Source organism: Bubalus bubalis, chromosome 24 (genome assembly GCF_019923935.1).
Source record: "Bubalus bubalis isolate 160015118507 breed Murrah chromosome 24, NDDB_SH_1, whole genome shotgun sequence".
NCBI lineage: Eukaryota > Metazoa > Chordata > Mammalia > Artiodactyla > Bovidae > Bubalus > Bubalus bubalis.
In genome coordinates this window covers 32,011,969-32,031,217 of record NC_059180.1, presented here as the reverse complement: position 1 = coordinate 32,031,217, position 19,249 = coordinate 32,011,969, and the positions used below count along the sequence as shown (strand labels likewise).

At 43.9% G+C, this 19,249-nt stretch overlaps 1 protein-coding gene across 3 annotated transcripts in view; it reads right to left on the bottom strand.

Annotated features, from left to right (window-relative positions):
- LOC102408196 overlaps positions 1–19,249 on the bottom strand; it is a 181,301-nt gene that overhangs the window by 153,275 nt on the left and 8,777 nt on the right. Inside the window, exon 1 of one of the 3 annotated variants that reach the window (XM_045164285.1) lies at positions 3,440–5,358. The exons of 1 other annotated variant lie outside the window; for it this stretch is intronic. In XM_045164285.1, the coding sequence (XP_045020220.1) occupies positions 3,440–3,506 (67 nt within the window). In that variant the 5' untranslated portion in view covers positions 3,507–5,358. Of the gene's footprint in view, positions 1–3,439; positions 5,359–19,249 lie in introns of those variants that run through there. One more of the 3 variants, XM_045164287.1, reaches the window with a different exon arrangement.

Sequence of the window (19,249 nt, the reverse complement as noted above, 5' to 3'; positions counted from 1 at the left end):
TAATACCTCATTCACCCACCATCTAAGCTGCAGGACAATGAGGGTATGAGCAGAACAGCCAGGGACCTCCTCCGGCTGCCAAGGATGCTCTGCTGGGGACCCTCAGACCTCTTCCCTGGCCCGTCTTCTCTCCACCCGCCCATCCCAACCCTCACCTGAAGACTCCCCATTTCCACCTACTCCTCATTGTCCTTCCTTCCAGCCACATACCTGGCATTTCCTGGACATCATCCATATCCTTTCAGAACAGCCTTAGCCAGGGGTCCATCTGCAGCCATTTTCATAGAATGACTTTCCAGTAAGAGCATTTCTATTCTCAAAACCACCCTACTGTGCCTCAACTGGTAATCATGACATGTGCCAGCCTGTTTTTAATCCCTTAAGAAAAATATAGTTTCCCAAAATGGGGGCAAAGTATATTTTATGCCATTTCATTTAAACCTTTGCAATAATAGAAAACAGTAGGGTATTTGGCAGAGTTTTTGCTTCCCTGAATGTTTTGGCTCATCCAACAAAATACTCTTTGCATTAAAGTAGAATATCAATGGATAAAATCACATTTCAAAGATATTTAACTCAATCAATTTCCCTGCCAACTTGCCTTCAGCTCTTTGATCACTTGAACCCTGGGCTCCAAATTAAACATGTTCGTGCATAACCATTAAACTCCCAGTTGTGCACAGATCCAGCATTCAGCTTCTTTGTTCCACCGATAACCTCTGCATCGGCTTTTTCTGCCCAGCTACGCCAAGAGCAGTGATGCCTGCAAGCCCGGGTCTACCACGAGCTCCCAGGAAGAAGGGGTGTTCGGAGAGCATTCTGCTTGAACAAAGTCTGTTTCCCTTCCATTTTTCAAGCACTTACAAAGACATATCTAAAGCTTTAAAAAAAAAGTTTCTGAAGAACAAAGACCATTCAATTATCCTACTAAACGTATCAACCAAGAAGGGGGAAATGTTGAAAATGGGGGAGTGATAAATCTTCCCATCACTTCTAGGGAGAGACTGGAAATGGACTGAAATTGATGTCATCTCTACCACTCAGGAATGAAATCGAGCCTCATTTCAGCTTTCTCAGAGGTCAAGTCTGATTCCCATTCATTTATTTACCCAGCCAGCACAGACTCACTAGGCACCAACTGTGTGAGAGGCAAATAGGGGAAAATACAATGAGTAAAACAGTTGTGACGGGACCTGCACTGACTGGGAAGTATCTGCCAGCCACATGTGGCTAGTGGACATCCGAAATGTAGCTGGTGCTATGAAGAAGCCTTTCGTTTTATGTAATTTTAATAAAATTTAAAACCTATGCTCAAGTCAGTTATCGGAAAACTTTTTAATAAATTTTTTTAATGTTTTAATTGGAAGATTATTGCTTTCCAACTTTGTGTTGGCTTTTGCCATACTCCAGTGTGAATCAGCCGTGGGTATACACATGACCCCTCTCTCTTGAACCTCCCACTCCCCGTGGAAAACTTTAAAAGATGTTTGAAATGACTCAGTATGTGAAAGAATTGGGGGTGGGGATTTGAGCTAATTTTTATTAAATGATGGAATCGTCGTTCTCCACAAAGCACATTATATAAAACAAAGTGATATAGTACTATGATGGAGAAGGCAATGGCAACCCACTCCAGTACTCTTGCCTGGAAACTCCCACGGACAGAGGAGCCTGGTAGGCTGCAGTCCATGGGGTCGCTAGAGTCGGACACAACTGAGCGACTTCACTTTCACTTTTCACTTTTATGCATTGGAGAAGGAAATGGCAACCCACTCCAGTGTTCTTGCCTGGAGAATCCCAGGGACGGGGAAGCCTGGTGGGCTACCGTCTATGGGGTCGCACAGAGTCGGACACGACTGAAGCGACTTAGCAGCAGCAGCAGCATAGTACTATGATATAAGCCTAGTGTTTTCAAGAATTCCTTGCATGTTTAGCCCCACTCTTGCCTTATCACATTCTACAGAATACACCATAAATAGTCTTGCTTCATGTCCAAATTTACCTTGTTTAATAAAATCTGAGGATCCATGCCTTGACTTTAACCCCTACTTCTGTCTTACCCAGAATGGTTGAGATAACTGTTTCATATCTCCCATCTTTACTGTCTCAAATAAGTACTTCTCCACTCAATACTAAAACCTCATCATGCCCCACTCCCAAAGTCAAAAGCATAATGACTTCATTCATCTCTTTCAACTCAACATTTTAAGATATCTAATAAGAGAGCAAGCATTTGCAATGAATATTTAACATTCAAATGTTCTAAGTATAAAGGACACACTGGATTTCGAAGAACAGAAAATAAAACTCATTAATAATTTCTATATTGATTACATTTTCTAATGATATTTTAGATATTTTGGGTCAAGTACAATAACTGGCCACCTGATGCGATGAGCTGACTCATTGCAAAAGACTCTGATGCTGGGAATGATTGAAGGCAAAAGGAGAAGCGGGCAGCAGAGGATGATGAGATGGTTGGACGGCATCACTGACTCAATGGACATGAATTTGAGCAAATTCCGGGAGACAAGAAGGACAGGGAAGCCTGGTGTGCTGCAGTCCATGGGGTAAAAAAGAGTCAGACATGACTTAGCGACTGAACAACAATTACAATATACTTTTACATTAATTTCAGGGCTTCCCTGGTGATCCTAGTGGTTAGGAATCCACCTGCCAATGCAAAGGAGACAGGTTGGATCCCTGGTCCATGAAGATTCCGCATGTTGTGGGATAACTAAACCCACACATCACAACTACTGAGCCAGTGCCCTGCAACAAGAGACGCCTCTGCTAGGACAATGGACGCTTACATATGTATGGCTGAGTCCCTTTGCTGTTCACCTGAAATGACTTCCACAACATTGCTAATCAGCTAAACCCAGTACAAAATTAAAAGTTGTTTGTTTTTTTTAAAAAGCCCCCACTCACAACCTGAAAAAGCCCATGCGCAGCAATGAATATCAGGGCAACCAAAATAAAATTTTAAAAATGCTTTAAAATTTTACCTTCTAACACTTTTTAAATGTGGCTACTTGAACATTTAAAATTACATATTGGCTTGCACTGTATTTTTAGTGGATAGTGCTGTCTTATACCTTCCTGCAATATACAGACAACAAATTAAAGTTCATTTCACATTGTTACCGTGCAGACTGCTAAGCATCCTTGCACACAGGCTTGGGGAGCCTAGAAGTCAGCGTTTCCTCACTCAGGATTTCAAATCTGGACTCTGGATTCCAGAGGATGTTGGTGGAAGATGGGAGTGAGAGAGAGACGAGAGACCCACTTGTAATCTCTCCTTCCTTCTCCCCCCATGAAAGGTAAAACCAAGAATGTGCAGAAGGACCGGTAAACTGGCTATAAAAACACCATCCCAAGTGGATCTGGGCTGCCGCCCCTTCGCCCCAACAGAATAGGGTTGAGCAGCTTTACTTACTCCCTGCAGTCGCTGGCACGAGCACCCAGAACAGGACCAGACCAAGGAAGCCCAGGAGCGCTGGCATTGCCGCTGGCCCAAGGGAGCCCCACGCCACCAGCCTTTCTCTGCAGGGCAACTCCAAACAGTCCAGAAAGGAGCCTTCTCTCCCAAAGGAGAGGGTTCAGCTTCAATCCACTCTCCCAGCAAGCAGGGGATGGGAAGGGGAGGAGGGGGCTTCCAGGGCAAAGACCCAGCCAATCAGAAGCCTCTAAAAAAGTTCTTAGCCCCAGGAGGGAGGGAGGAAGGGGGTGCTTCTGATCAGTGAGGGGGAAAAAAATCCCTTTTCTGTCTAGGAAAAAAAGAAAAAGATTTGCCTCTTCAAGTCTTGTAAATAGAGCTCTTGGGGCAGAAGGCAGTGTAGCATGGTTGGCCCTTTTTTGTGTGTGGTCTAATGGATAGAACATAACATTTATCATTTTAGCCATTTGAAAGTGGTAATTTGGTGGCATTGAGTACATTCATGACATTATGCAACCATCACCACCATATTGAGTTCTGAGGTCTGATTTGGGGTTTGTTATTCCCAGTACTTAGTTAGGGTGGGCAAAGTAAACAGAAGGGCCAGCCTAGCCTCAGAAATGGCTCTCCGCAGCTGAGGGGTCTTATTTCCATGCTTCAGGCCCAAGGCCTCCCTCCTGCACACATGAGGACCACCAGCACAGAAGCACGGCAAGTCTTCTGGGAAGCCTGAGGGTCCACTCACACATACTCCCAGGCTCCCTGCCATCCACCGGCACCCCCTGGTTTTTGGGCTGCAGGCAGCCGAGCTCCTCAGCTACCACCTCTTTCAGCCCCTGCAGGTCTCATGGACTAGCCCCTCCTCTTATGCACCTGCTTCCACAATAAGTGTGCTTTCCTTTTTTTTTTTTTTCTTTTTTGGCTGCAACTCATGACATGCGACATGCAGGGAACTTCCCTAACCAGGGATCGAACACATGTCCCCTGCAGTGGAAGCACAGAGTCTTAACCACTAGACCACCAGGGAAGCCCCACATGTGCTTTTTTACAAACCCCTTTGAGATGGGTGGCAGAATGGTAAAGAATCCGTCTGCCAGTGCAGGAGACGCAGGTTTGATCCCTGGGTTGGGAAGATCCCCTGGAGAAGGAAATGGCAAACCACTCTAGTATTCTTGCCTGGAAAATCCCATGGACAGAGGAGCCTGGCCGGCTACGGTCCATGGGGTCACAAAGAGACATGACTGAGCACACGTGCATTGAGATAGGTCATACAACTCTCCCATTGAAAGTACACAATTCAGTAGTTCTGGTACACCCACAGGCTTGTATAACCAATACCAGCACCGATTTTAGAACATTTTCATCACCGTGAAAGATACCCCCACCCTCCCCAAGCAGTCATTCTTCATTTCCGTCACCCCAGTCCCTGGTCCCCAGTGGTCTGCTTCCTGTCTCCATGGATTTGCCTCTTTGTGACACTTCCTAGAAATGGAATCATTCAACTCGTGGCATGTTATGTCTGGCTTCTTTCACTGGGCACCACATTTTCAAGGTTCAGCCATGTACTAGCCTCTGTGTTTCATTCCTTTTTATAGCTGAATATTGTTCCATCGAGTGGGTAAAGCACATTTGTTTGTTCATTCACCTCTTAACAGTTAAATGTAGCTTTCTTAAATGAACACCAACTTGACTGACACGTTATGTTCTATGGAAATAACCAATTATGCTTTTAGACTTGGGCCATTTTCTCTTTTAAATTTTATTTATTTATGGCTGTGCTGGACCCTTGTGGCTGTGGGGGCTTTTCCCTGGCTGCAGTGAGCAGGGGCTCCTCTCTAGTTGTGGTGTGCGGGCTTCTCTTGTTGCAGAACACAGGCTCTAGGTGCACAGGCTTCAGGAGCTGCCACTCACAGGCTACAGAGCACAGACTCAACAGTTGCGGTGCACGGGCTTAGCTGCTGTGAGGAATGTGGGATCTTCCTGGACCAGGGATCGAACCCATGTCCCCTGCATTGGCAGGCGGATTCTGTACCACTGAGCCACCAGGGAAGCCCGAGTCATTTTCTTTTATATTTTGAAACCAGTAATTTCACCTTCCCTTCCTGCAGCTCAAGTACTTGTACTGCGTGAGCACAGAAACTCCCAACACACAGGGCTGAAGACGGCAATGGCCACTCAGCTTACAGCTGCCTGGGGCCCCACGATGCGTTATGGGCAGGGGGTGCTACTAAATACTGTGAGAAAAAGCAGGAAACGATATCCGACTGGGCTGGCCTGGATGAGCTAAAATTCTTGAAGGGAAATGAGATGCACACGCAAAACACATGAAATGTACTAAGGAGAACCCTAGTCAGGGAATCACTGGGAACAGCTTATGGAGGAGAGATTTCTCAGGACTTTGAAGACTTGATAGTAATATTGTTAGAAAACTATATACTTGTGACTGGGTGAGAAATAAGTCCTGGAACCTAATACACAGTACAGTGTTTACAGACAACAAAATGCTATTGTAAATACTGAACTTGCTAAGAGTCTAGATCTGAATTTTCCCCAACACTATAAGAAATACATTATATATGATGCTAAGGCTACAATAGCAACAATATTGCAGTATAAATGTATCAAACTAATGGGTCACATGCCTTAAGCTCATCCAATGTCAAGTGGCAAACATATCTCAATTTTTTAAAAACCTGTACAGGTACAAGGCAAAACACTCACTGAACATTAACTCATTCAGTCAAACCTTCCCACCGCCCACCCCCACCACCAACAACCCACCAGGTTGAACTAGCAGCATCCCATTGTACAAACAAAAAGAGGAGACACAGAGAGGTTAAGTCACTTGCCCAAAGTCACACAGCTTCTGAGGATTTTAACCCAGGGTTGCTCCAGGGTCCCTAAGCTTTTAACTTGGGCAGCTTTGCTCAGTGGTTGTCACTTTCTCCATCTTCTCCTCCAAGAGACTCTGGTCTCTGCCCACATGTCTAGATTCCTTCCCCTTTCACAGTCAGGAATCTGGAAGAAAACCTTACAGGGACTTCCCTGGTGGTCCAGTGGTTAAGATTCTGTGCTACCAATACAGGGGGTCTAGGTTCCATCCTTGGTCAGGGAACTAGACCCCACGTGCCTCAACAAGAGTTTGCTTGTTTGCAGCAACTAAAGATCCTGAGTGCGGTAACTACGACCTGGTGCAGCCAAGCAAATACAGATTACTTTTTTAAAAAGCAAAGTTAAAAAAGAACGGTTCAACTTTCCATATGGTGTTTCTCAGTTAACATAACAGCATCACAGTAGAGGCCTGGAAAACGAGAACCACTGGTGTGGGGGGCGGCTCTCCTGCTTCCTCTCCCCAGGACATTCTGATGACCATTTGGGTTTGCCATCACCCAGGCTACTGGAATTGACCAGGGTAGGGCTCCCAGCATCTCTGGCCTCGCTTCCCCATGTCCATCATTACCGGACAAAAACCTGATGCACTGGTTGGATGGAGCACCAGGATTCAAGGATCTGATTCACAATCAGCCTCTCCTAGCCAACACTTCCTACCTCCTCATCCTCCCACCAAAAACTAAGCTACTTCCTCCTTGAAAGAATTTGCAGGATTGGGGTGGCAAAGAACTGGAGGAAAGCTTCTAGTACTGAAATAAGGCAGAGGATAAAATAAGGCCCATCACTCCCAAGTCAGAGCTACCAAAAATAAGAAGCCTGCTTTTTAAACCACTGTGGATGGTGACTGCAGCCATTAAATTAAAAGACACTTGCTCCTTGGAAGAAAATCAATGACAAACCTAGACAGCATATTAAAAAGCAGAGGCATTACTTTGCCTACAAAGGTCTGTCTAGTCAAAGCTATGGCTTTTCCAGTAGTCATGTATGGATGTGAGAGTTGGACCATAAAGAAAGCTGAGTGCCTAAGAACTGATGCTTTTGAACCATAGTGTTGGAGAAGACTTTTGAGAGTCCCTTGGACTGCAAGGAGATCCAACCAGTCCATTCTAAAGGAAATCAACCCTGAATATTCATTGGAAGGACTGATGCTGAAACTAGAGCTCCAATCCTTTGGCCACCTGATGCGAAGAGCCGACTCATTGGAAAAGACCCTGATGCTAGGAAAGATCGAAGGCAGGAGGAAAAGGGGACGGTTGAAGATGGTTGGATGGCATCACCGACTCAGTGGACATGAGTTTGAGCAACCTCCGGGAGATAGTGATGGACAGGAAGCCTGGCATGCTGCAGTTCATGGGGTCACAAAGAGTCGGACACAACTGAGCCACTGAACAACAAAGACAGCCTGATTTTATAGAGCTGACAGGAGACGCCGCACTGTAGAGAACTGACCGGTAGGGGGTGCAGTGAGCTCTTCTTACGTGGGTAAAGACTTTTATAGGCGATGTACCCTTTATAAACACTTCAGCCATGTTTCCCCAAGACCTTATTTTTCACTTCATGGCAAAATCGACAGGAAGGCGTAGAGATTTCCCAAATACCCCTGCCTTCACGCATGCCTAGCCTTCCCCACTGTCAATATCCCCCATCAGAAAGGTACATTTGTTACCACCGATGAACCTTTGATGACAGATCATTATCACCTAAAGTTTGTTGTTTACCTTAGGGTTCACTGGGTGCTGAAAATTCTATGGGTTTGGACACATGTATGATGACATATATCCACCATTATAGTATCACATCACTGCCCTAAAAATCTGTAATCTGCCTGATCATCCCTCTTTCCCCGAGTCCCTGGTAACCACTAATGTTTTTACTGTCTCCATAGTTTTGCCTTCTCCAAAATGCCATGTAACTGGCATTGCACAGTACATAGCCTACTACTGGCTTCTTTCATGTAGCAATATGCATTTAAGTTCCCTCCATGTCTTCTTCATGGCTTGATAGCTCAATTCTCTTTCGAGGTGAATCCTATTTCATTGTCTAGATGTACCACAGTTTATATCACCTACTGAAGGATACCTTGGTTGCTCCTAAATGTTAACAATTACACTATAAACACCCATGTGGAGATTTCTGTGTGGATATAAGTTTTCAGTTCACTTGGGTAAATAGTAATATGATCCAGTAAATTGCTGGATCATATGGTGAGACTATAATTAATTTTGTAAGAAATCACTGCACTGTTTTCCAAAGTAGCTGTACTGGGAGTTTGCTGGTTGCCTAATGGTTACGATTCTGGGCTTTTACTGCCTTGGCCTGAGTTCAATTCCTGGCTGGGGAACTAAGATTCCACATGCTACACCGCACATCCTAAATAAACAAACATGTAATGGTATTCATCATTGTTTTAACTTTCATTTCCCTGATGACATATGATGCAAAGCATCTTTTCATATGCTTATTTGCCATCTGTACACGTTCTTTAGCGAGGTGTCTGTTAAGGTCTTTGTCCCACACTTTAATTGTTTCTTATTGTTGTTTCAGGGGTTCTTTAGATATGTTAGGGTAATAGTCCTTGATCAGATGTACTTTTTGCAAATATTTTCTCCCAGTCTGTAACTGATCTTCTCATTCTCTTGACAGTGTCTTTTCAAGGCAGACATTTTATATTTTACTTAAAGTCCAGCTTATCAATTTTTTTTCTTCCATAGATCATGTCTTTGGTGTTAAATCTAAAAAGTCATCATCAAAGCCCAGGTCATCTAGATTTTTTTCTAAGAGTTTTATCATTGTGACTTACATTTACATCTGTGATCCATTTTGAGCTAATAGGTGTGATGTCTGTGTCTAGTTTTTTTGTGGTTTTTTTTTTGGCAAGTGTTCCAGCACCATTTATTAAAAAGACTGTTGTTGTTCCATTTTATTGCCTTTGCACCTTTGCCAAAGATTAATTGACTATATTTATGAGGGCCTGTTTCTGGGTTCTGCTGATCTATCTAATACCAGTATCACACTCTTGAATTCTATAGCTTTATTGTAAGTCTTGAAATCAAGTAGTGTCAATCTTCCCACTTTTTCTCCTCCAATATTGTATTAGCTACTCTGGGTCTTTTGCAACTGCATATTGCCTGGCAGGCTACGGTCCATGAGGTCACAAGAGTCAGACACATTTGAGTACACATAATATAAATGGTATCGATTTTAATTTCAAATTCCACATGTTCATTGCTAGTAGATAGGAAAGCAGTTGGCTGCTGTGTATTAAACTTTTTAATCTTTTGTCCAGGCTGCATGGCACATGGGATCTTAGTTCCCCAATCAGGGATTGAACCCACGCCCCCAACACTGCCAATATACAGTCCTCACCACTGGACCACCAAAGAAGTCCCTGCTGTTGCTGCTGCTGCTAAGTCGCTTCAGTCATGTCCGACCCCATAGACGGCAGCCCACCAGGCTCCCCCGCCCCTGGGATTCTCCAGGCAAAAATACTGGAGCGAGTTGACATTTCCTTCTCCAATGCATGAAAGTGAAAAGTGAAAGTGAAGCCGCTCAGTCGTGTCCGACTCTTAGCGACCCCATGGACTGCAGCCTACCAGGCTTCTCTGTCCACGGGATTTTCCATGCAAGAGTACTGGAGTGGGGTGCCATTGCCTTCTCCGATTCTGAAACTATTAAGCAATCATAGCAAGATTGCAGGATGCAAGATTAATATACAATAGGGACTTCTTTGTATATTAATCTTGCATCCTGCAATCTTGCTATAATTGCTTAATAGTTTCAGATTTCTTTTTGGTTGTTATTTTCACATTTTCTATATAGGTGATCATGTCATCTGTGAAGAAAGATAGTTTTATTTCTTCCTTGTATATCCTTCGCTTATATTTTTTAATTACCTAGGACTGTCAATAAGATGTTGAGGAGTAGTGAAAAGAGATGTCCTTGTCTTGCACCTGATCTCAGGGGGAAAGCCTGGATTGCTAGATTTGATTTGCTAATATTTTGCTGATTTTTTTTTTTTGCATCTAGATATTGTTTTATAATTTTCCTTTTAGTGTCTTTGTCTGATTTTCGTAGGGTAAAGCTGGCCTCCTAGAATTCATTAGGAATTATTCCCTCTGCTATCTTCTGAAAGAGAATGTAGAAAATTGGTGTAATTTCTTCTTTAAATGTTTGGTAGAATTCATCAGTGAACCCACTTGGTCTGGTAATTTCTGTGCTGGAAGGTTATGAATTCTTGACTCAATTTCTGTAAAAGATATGTGTGTTTAGATTGTTTATTCTCTCATGTGTGGGCTTTGGCAGACTATGTCTTCCAAGGAATTGGTCCATTTCATCTAGTTTATTAGATCTGTGGGCATAGAGTTGTTTCTATTCCTTGACTATCTTTTTAACGTCCATGGGATCTGTAAAGATGTCTCATCCCTCATTTATGCTGTTAGCAATTTGTGTCCTTTCTCTTTTTCCTTAGTTAACCTGGCTAGAGGCTTGTCAACTTGACTTACCTTTTCTAGGAACTAGATTTCGGATCTGTTGATTCGCTCTGGTTTCCTGTCCCAACTTCATCGGTTTCTGCTCTGATTTTTATCCCTTCTTTTCTTCTGCTTTCTACAATCTGCTCTTCTTTCTCTAGTTTCCTCAGGAAGAAGTTTGTTGACCTTAGATATTTCTCCTCTCACATTTGCATTCAGTGTTATAAATCCCCCTGTAAGCACTTCTTGCATTGAATCCCACACATTTTGACAAGCTGCATTTTCATGTAGCTCACAATACTTAAAACTTTCTCTTGAGACTCCCTTTTTGGCTCATGTGTTATTTAGAAGTCTGTGTTTCAGTCTCCAGGTATTTGAGGATTTTTCTAGCGGTTTTTCTGATGTTGATTTAGAGTTTGATTCCATTGTGATCTGAGACCAGACACTGTGTGACTTCTATTTTCTGCCCTATCTTTTATCTTCGAAGTAAAGACTGCTCCACATTGATTACTAATGTGATTGGAAACACCGGGGTTGGTGGGGAGGGGTAGCCCATCTCTTTACTTTTTCATTTAGCTGTGTGATCTTAGAAAAGTCACCTGACCTCTCTGGACTCATTTATTCATTGGCAAAATGAAGGGGTTGTAAATTACTGTTCGGGTGTCCTCTGGCTCCATATTACGTTCAAGTGGAAAAGAGAGGGGCCCGAAAGGAGCCAAGTACACGTGGGAATTACCGTATGATGAAAACAGCAGTACAAATAGTTAGAGAACTTAATGGACCGAGTGTACGAGCATCCTACTCACGGAAAACAATGCAGAAATACATTTTTATCAAACTAGAGACGCTTGACCTCAGCCATAAAAGAAATACAAAATAAAGCTACCAGGGGAGTTTCTCCAAAAGTCAAACATACCCCTGCTGTTTGACCCACCCACTCTGTTCTGAGATAATTAACCAACAGTAAAGAAAGCATAGGTCCATGCAAAGACTTGGACACGGATATTCATAACAGCTTTGCTTGTAAAGCTCAAAACTGCAAACAACCCAAATGTCCATCAGTAGGTGAATGAATAAACTCAGTGTAGTAAATCCACACAACGAAACACTATTCAGTCATAAAGAGAAACAAACTATTGGTATATACACGGATATAGATGAACCTAAAAATAATTATTCTGAAAGATGCTGGAGTGGGGAGAACTGTGTCTCCATTTACACGAAATACTAGAAACTGAAAATTTGGAAAGCGAGTCACTGGTTGCATGGAAAGAGGAATTTACATCACAAAGAATGAGGAAATTTGTGGGTAATGAGTGTTTTCCCGATCTTGATTGTGATCATGGTTCTACTTGCATAAACATGTCAAAATGTATCACATTGTTCTCTTTAAATATGTATGGTTTGCTGTATGTCAATTATACCTCAGTAAAACTTCCTAAGTCTACCAGGTGATATGCTGTTCTTCTGCCAGATAGACCAAGATAAAGCACTGTGATAAATGGCTACACTGTGGGGAAGCAAGCATCCCATGTACTACAGCAGGACGGAAATGAGCACAAGCTTTGAGGAGGAAAGGAAAGTTATGACCAACCTAGACAGCATATTAAACAGCAGAGACATTACTTTGCCAACAAAGGTCTGTCTAGTCAAGGCTATGGTTTTTCCAGTGGTCATGTATGGATGTCAGAGTTGGACTGTGAAGAAAGCTGAGTGCTGTAGAATTGATGCTTTTGAACTGTGGTGTTGGAGAAGACTCTTCAGAGTCCCTTGGACTGCAAGGAGAGCCAACCAGTCCATTCTAAAGGAGATCAGCCCTGGGTGTTCATTGGAAGGACTGATGCTGAGGCTGAAACTCCAATACTTTGGCCACCTCATGCGAAAAGTTGACTCATTGGAAAAGACTCTGATGCTGGGAGGGATTGGGGGCAGGAGAAGGGGATGACAGAGGATGAGCTGGCTGGATGGCATCACCGACTCAATGGACATGAGTTTGAGTGAACTCTGGGAGCCGGTGATGGACAGGGAGGCCTGGCATGCTGCAGTCCATGGGGTCACAAAGAGTCGGACACAACTGAGCAACTGAACTGAACTGAAAATTTAATTGAGAGCCCCTTGGACAGCAAGGAGATCAAACTACACAATCCTAAAGGAAATCAACCCTGAATATTCATCACAAGGACTAATGCTGAAGCTCCAGTTGGCCACCTGATGTGAAGAGCTGACTCATTGGAAAAGACCCTGATGCTGGGAAAGGTTGAGGGCAGGAGATGGGGGCAACAGAGGATGAGGTGGTTGGATGGCATCACCGACTCCATGGACGAGTTTGAGCCAACTCCAGGAAACAGTGAAGGACGGGTAAGCCTGACATGCTACAGTCCATAGCGTCCCCAAGAGTCAGACACGACTTAGTGACTAAACAAGGAAATTTAAATACACTTACTTTTGACCCAAATCTACAAAAGATACTTTTTTTTTTTAAAAATTACCTAGTTTCCTACTACTGCTATAACACATTACCACCAGTTCAGTGGCTTAAAACAACACCCATTTATGATCTCCAAGTCTTGGAGGACAGAAGAGCAACAAATGCAACAACATTTCAGCTGCTTCAAACCTCACAGGCTGAGATTAAGGTGTTACTTTTTCCTGGTGGATCCTTCCAGGGAATTTTACACGTTGCCAAGCAAAGCCACATGTTCTTTCTTCCTTCTGTCCCATCTTTTAACGTATAATGGTGACCTAAAACATGCAACACTGTGCCTATTTTTTTAACAAAACATCACAGATTTGACTTGTTCTTTTCTACAGCTGCATACTACTTCAGTGTTCTTAGATGTGCCATTTATTAATCCACCAAGGGCTGTGTTCTTTCCTGGAGGCTCTAGGGATTGTTGATGAAAAATTAGTCATTCTAAGAAAGAAATGGACAATTTTATTTGAGCAAACCCAGGAAGCGCATCTCAGAAAGCTCTGAGAACTATTATCCCCATTAGAAGTCAAAGCATAGTTATATAATATTTTTGAGACAGAGGACTGTACATCAGAAGACATTATTGACAGTTTATATAATCTAGATCGAAGCATCATTGTAGTAGGTCATGTGACCCCTTACAAGCTCAAGAAGAAATGTTATCTTTTAGGGAATTGGCATGCTTATGCTGGGAGAATGTTACTCTTCATGGTTGAGCAGGTATTCCTGCTGAGAAATGGAGTATTTCCTGCCATTTCAGTAAACAAGGACGTCACAGTCATTAGTGATTCCAGCCCTCCAAAGTGAATTTCTGAGCCCCAGTGGCATCCAGAAAGAACAATCTCTGTGATCCTGAAGTCTTTAGGCTGCCACCACTCCCTACAGTGAACAAGGAACTAAGGATATGAAAATCACAGGATACTGTCCCCAGATGGCTGAGATGCATATGGAAGAAATGATTTCAGTTGAACCCAGACTCTTGCATCTTCCACATAGAAAAGAGCTAAATTCCTTGAGATACCTAGTTTTCTTTAACTAACAAAAATCTTTTGAAGCTTAGACTACCCGCCCTTTGCTGCAAACTTCTATATAACCTGACTCCTCCACTGCCCTTCCTATTCCCTTCTCAGAGCAATTATCTCAGGGTTAGTTGAGATGCGGTCCCCTGGGCTTGAAGTCCTAAAATTTTCCACCAAATAAAACAACTCTCAGCTTTCAGATGGCATCTGTTTTTTCAGGCGACGTGCTAATAGAAGAAGTTTTGTTGATTTGTTACTGAGTCCAAGCTCACTGCTCTCGCCGCATGACAGGCCAATGAGTCCGGAAGACGAAGTGTTGAGGCAAGGAAGACACTTTAATCGGGGGGCAGGCAGACCTAGAAGATGGCAAGCTAGTGCCTCAAAATAACCATTTTATTGGGATCTGGATGCCAGGTTCTTTTATAGATCAGAGATGAGGGGAAGTGAGGAAGCAAAGTAAAGAGGCCATTAATCTTGCAAACATCTCCTAGAATGGCAAACCTCAGGCATGGGATGTGTTAATGTGTTCCTTCCTGCCATCTACACGTGGACAGGGTTCTGAATAAAGGCACTCGTGTTTAACAGTCAGGCAGAGGGGCAGAATTTTCTGAGGCAAACCATTCTGTATGATTATAACAACAAAAGCAACAAAAGGCAAGTCAAAGAAACAGTTCCAACATGGAGTCAGAATTGGCTTCCTCCCTGCAACAGGAAAAGATGCTGATGCTGGGAAAGACTGAAGGCGGGAGAAGGGGATGACCAAGGATGAGATAGTTGGATGGCATCACCAACTCAATGGACATGAGTGTGAGCAAGCTCCAGAAGTTGGTGACGGACAGGGAGGCCTGGCATGCTGCAGTGCTTGGGGTCACAAAGAGTCAGACACGACTGAGTGACTGAACTGCAACAGATTCATAATGCAGATACACAATGCACAGAGGGCCAAAGGGAGACCAAAGAACAGGAGAGAAATTTTTATGTTTCAAGTTTTCTTGCCATAAAGTATGAATTTTATTTCACAGGATGAATCTGCTTCCAAGCTCATCCAGGTTGTTGCGGCACACGGTTCCTTGCAGTTGTGGGACTGAGGTGTCCATTTCCAGTTGGAAGCCTAACTTTGCTCCCAGAGCCTGCCCACTTTCCTTTTCAGGACTTCCTCATGGTCCCTTGTGTGCTTTGAGTATTTCCTTCCATTACATCTTTCTACCTCCAGCCAGAGAAAGTTATCTGCTCACGTGATAGATGGGGAGTATTTGTTTCCTATGGTTGCTATGATAATAAATTACCAGAAACAGTGACCTACGAGCATTGGCATTTATTCTCTTACTGTTCTGGAGATCAGATGTCTGACAAGGATCTATCTTCCTGGGCTAAAATCAAGATGCTGTCCGGACTGATTTCTTCTGGAGGCTGTGAGGGGAGAGAATCTATTTCCTTGCCTTTACCACCTTCTAGAGGTTTCCTACACTCTCTGGCTTGTGGCCCCTTCTTTCATCTTAAGATCCATCACTTCAGTCTCTGCTTCAGTCCTGGTACACCTGCTCCTCCAATTCTGACGTCTCCCTCTTTCAAGGACCACTGTGATGACAGGGGGTCCACCAGGATCATCCAGGAACCCCATCTCAAGGTTCTTACCTGTTGACTCCTGCCCCTAAGGCCACAGGTATGAGGCCTTGGGAGGTCAGAATGTGAATATATTTGGGGGTCATTCTTCAGTTTCCCTGGAGGCTTCCCTCATAACTCGGTAAAGAATCCACCTGCAATGCAGGAGACCCTGGTTCGATTCCTGGGTCAGGAAGATCCCCTGGAGAAGGGATAGGCTACCCACTCCAGTATTGTTGGGCTTCCCTTGTGGCTCATCTGGTAAAGAATCTGACCACAATGCAGGAGACCTGGGTTGATCCCTGGGTTGGGAAGATCCCCTGCAGAAGGGAAAGGCTACCCACTCCAGTATTCTGGGCCTGGAGAATTCCATGGACTGTACAGTCCACGGGGTCACAAAGAGTCAGACACAACTAAGCGACGTTCACTCCCTTCAGTTTACCACCTTGAAACCACCCAGATAATCCAGGATAATCTCCCTGTATTAAGGCCCCAAAACTTAACCCCATCTGCAAAGTCCTCTGGCCTTGGGCCATAAGATTCTCACAGGCTCCAGGGTCTTGTGTGTGGACATCTTCGGGGCCACCTGACCACCACTGTACTTGCTCGAGGGAAAAACAGTAAATCTGCTACCTGAGACCTGGGCTCACCTCTTGGTGGGTGTCAGGCCAAACGACACAAGAAAGCCAAAGATCAAGAGAAGGGAGGATTCATTACTTTTTCAAGTAAGGAGAATAGCAGTCATCTTTCCCAAAGCTGTGTCTCCTGAACAGCAAAATTGGAGTAGTTTTAAGTTAAGAGTACATGCATATTCATGAAGGGGCTTGGGCAAAGGAAAATTCAGCATAGTGTTGGGACCAAGGTCAACAGAGTCCAAGCTTTAGTTGATTGAAATCAGGAAAGTTGACCCCATCATCCCACCCTCCACCTAGGTGGGAGCCTTAGTTTCTATAGAATTCAAAGACGTAGCAGACTTTTACGTACATCCCTTGAGGAGGAAGTGGGATTCCATTTTATTGCTAAACTACTGTTTTTTGACTGCTTTTTCTTTGCTCCTGCATTTCTTCACCTCCCTTAAGAACATTAATTACTGAGTCCTGTTCAAGGGCAAGCCTTGTGGCCAGGCCTAGATCGCAAGATGGCTTTAGGCTAAAAATGGCTTCTTTTTTGTCAAGAAAGTCCTGCCTGGTTCCCTTTCTCTGAAGACTTCCTATCTGCTTACAAATCCACAAGCTCATTCCCAGCATCAGTGTCTGTGATAGCCCAAGGCTAGAGGCCACCACCCTGTCCTATGTACAGGTCAGGTGAATTACACAAAGAAATACATCCACACAATGGAGTAATGTGTAACTTTAGGGAAAAAATGGGCCAGATTTGTAATATTTTGTTAAAGAAAGAAAAACAAAAATAACAACAACAAGATGCAGGGTAATTGCAGGTTTTATGCCAGGACTGTATGTTAAAAGATAGAAGAGAGAAAACGCACTTGTTAATGTATAGAACTCTCTGGAAGGACCCCGCAGGAACTGGTAAGAGTGGTTTCATCTGAGGAAAACAACGGAATAAGGCACCAGAGTTGTGAAGGAAAGCCCATTGGTCACTTAATGAAACTGTGCAACTCACACTGGGACTTGAACCCACTGTCTTTTAATTGAGATTGCACACCTCTCCTCATCTTCTCTGGTGGTTGGGTGGTAAAGAATCTGCCTGCAATACAGGAGACCTGAGTTCAATCCCTCGGTCCGAAAGATCCCCTGGAGGAGGGCATGGCAACCCACTCTAGTATTCCTGCCTGGAGAATTCCATGGACAGAGGAGCCTGGTGGGCTTCAGTCCATGGGGTTGCAGAGAGTCGGACACAAGTGAATGACTAACATTTTCACCTGGTCTCAGGACTTCATGAAGTTCAGGTTCTTTATGTCTCATGGCAAAGAGAATTCAATGAGAGACAAAGTGATAGAAGCGAATTTATTTAGAGACATATACATTCCATAGATAGAGTGTGGGCCATCTCAGAAGGTGAAAGGCCATGAAATACGGGGTGGTTAGGTTTTATGAGCTAGGTAACTCATAGGCTAATGAGTGGGAGGATTCCAGGAACTGGGCTACCTCCCAATTTTGTCCTTTGATGGTCAACCTTGGAACTGTCATGGGGCTGGTGGGTGGGTGTCACTTAGCTCATGCTAATGTATTACAATGAGTGTATAATGAGGTCAAGATCTACTGGGAGTCGAATCATCCACCATTTTGGACTTAATTGGTTCTAACCAGTTTGTCACGTCATCCTTTTAAAGGTTACGCCCTGCCCACCTCTCTCCTGTTTCCGTGCCATTTGAACTTTGTTCTGGGGCATATGTTTATTTTAAAATAGTTTATAAGTGAAAGGGTCAAGAAGTCTGGATGTAATACTGGCAGCTTGTGAAGGCTCCTCTGTCCATGGGATTCTCCAGGCAAGAATACTGAAGTTGGGTTGCCATTTCCTACTCCAGGGGATCTTCCCATCCCAGGGATCGAACTCTCGTCTCTTGTATCTCCTGCATTGGCAGGAGGATTCTTTACCAACTGAGCTGCCAGGGAAGCCCCAAATTACTCCTTTAATATACTTCTTACCTAGGACCGCTATTACAATAGAGAAGAACAAATCTGACCCCATACTGGATCTGTTTCTTTAACCTTTGTATTCTGTTGCCTTTGCTACAAGTTAATCATGAAAGGAATGTTGCCTAGAAGCTTCAATTATAAATTTAGAGGCCCATCTCTGGGAACCCTGCCTTCCATAGAATGAGCCTTAAGCTAAAATAACTTTGTTTATCTTAAAGGAAACATCTTGACCTGGCCCACCTGTGAAAGACTGTAGGAGAAAAAAAGGAGCCTCCAGAATCTCCACAGAACGAGGATTTGACGCCCCGTCCCCACTCCCTTTTAGCAGAAAAGCCTGAATTCTGTCTCAGGGAAGACGGTTTGGAGGGGCCACTGGTTCACCATCCTCAGTCTGCTGGCTTTCCAGATAAGTCGCTATTCCTTGCTCAACAACTCATCTCTCGATTTCTTGCCCTGTCGTGCCCTGAATTTCTCCACCCTGAACTCCCCTCCAGGGCAGCCGCAGTGGCTGGTGATCAACAACATTCTTTATTTAATGAAATGACGTGACAGGCAGGTGGTTTTTTTTTTTTTTCTGTCTACAAACATTTTACAGTATGACAACCCTGCTGACACCCAGAGTCTAGACTTCTAGGCTCTGGGTTTAGGATTCCCCATCCCCTACCCCACCGGCCCCCACCAAGTTCCTGCTTTGCTTTTCCCAGAGCACTTTTAAAAATAACCACTTAGGGCTTCCCTGGTGGCTCAGTGGTAAA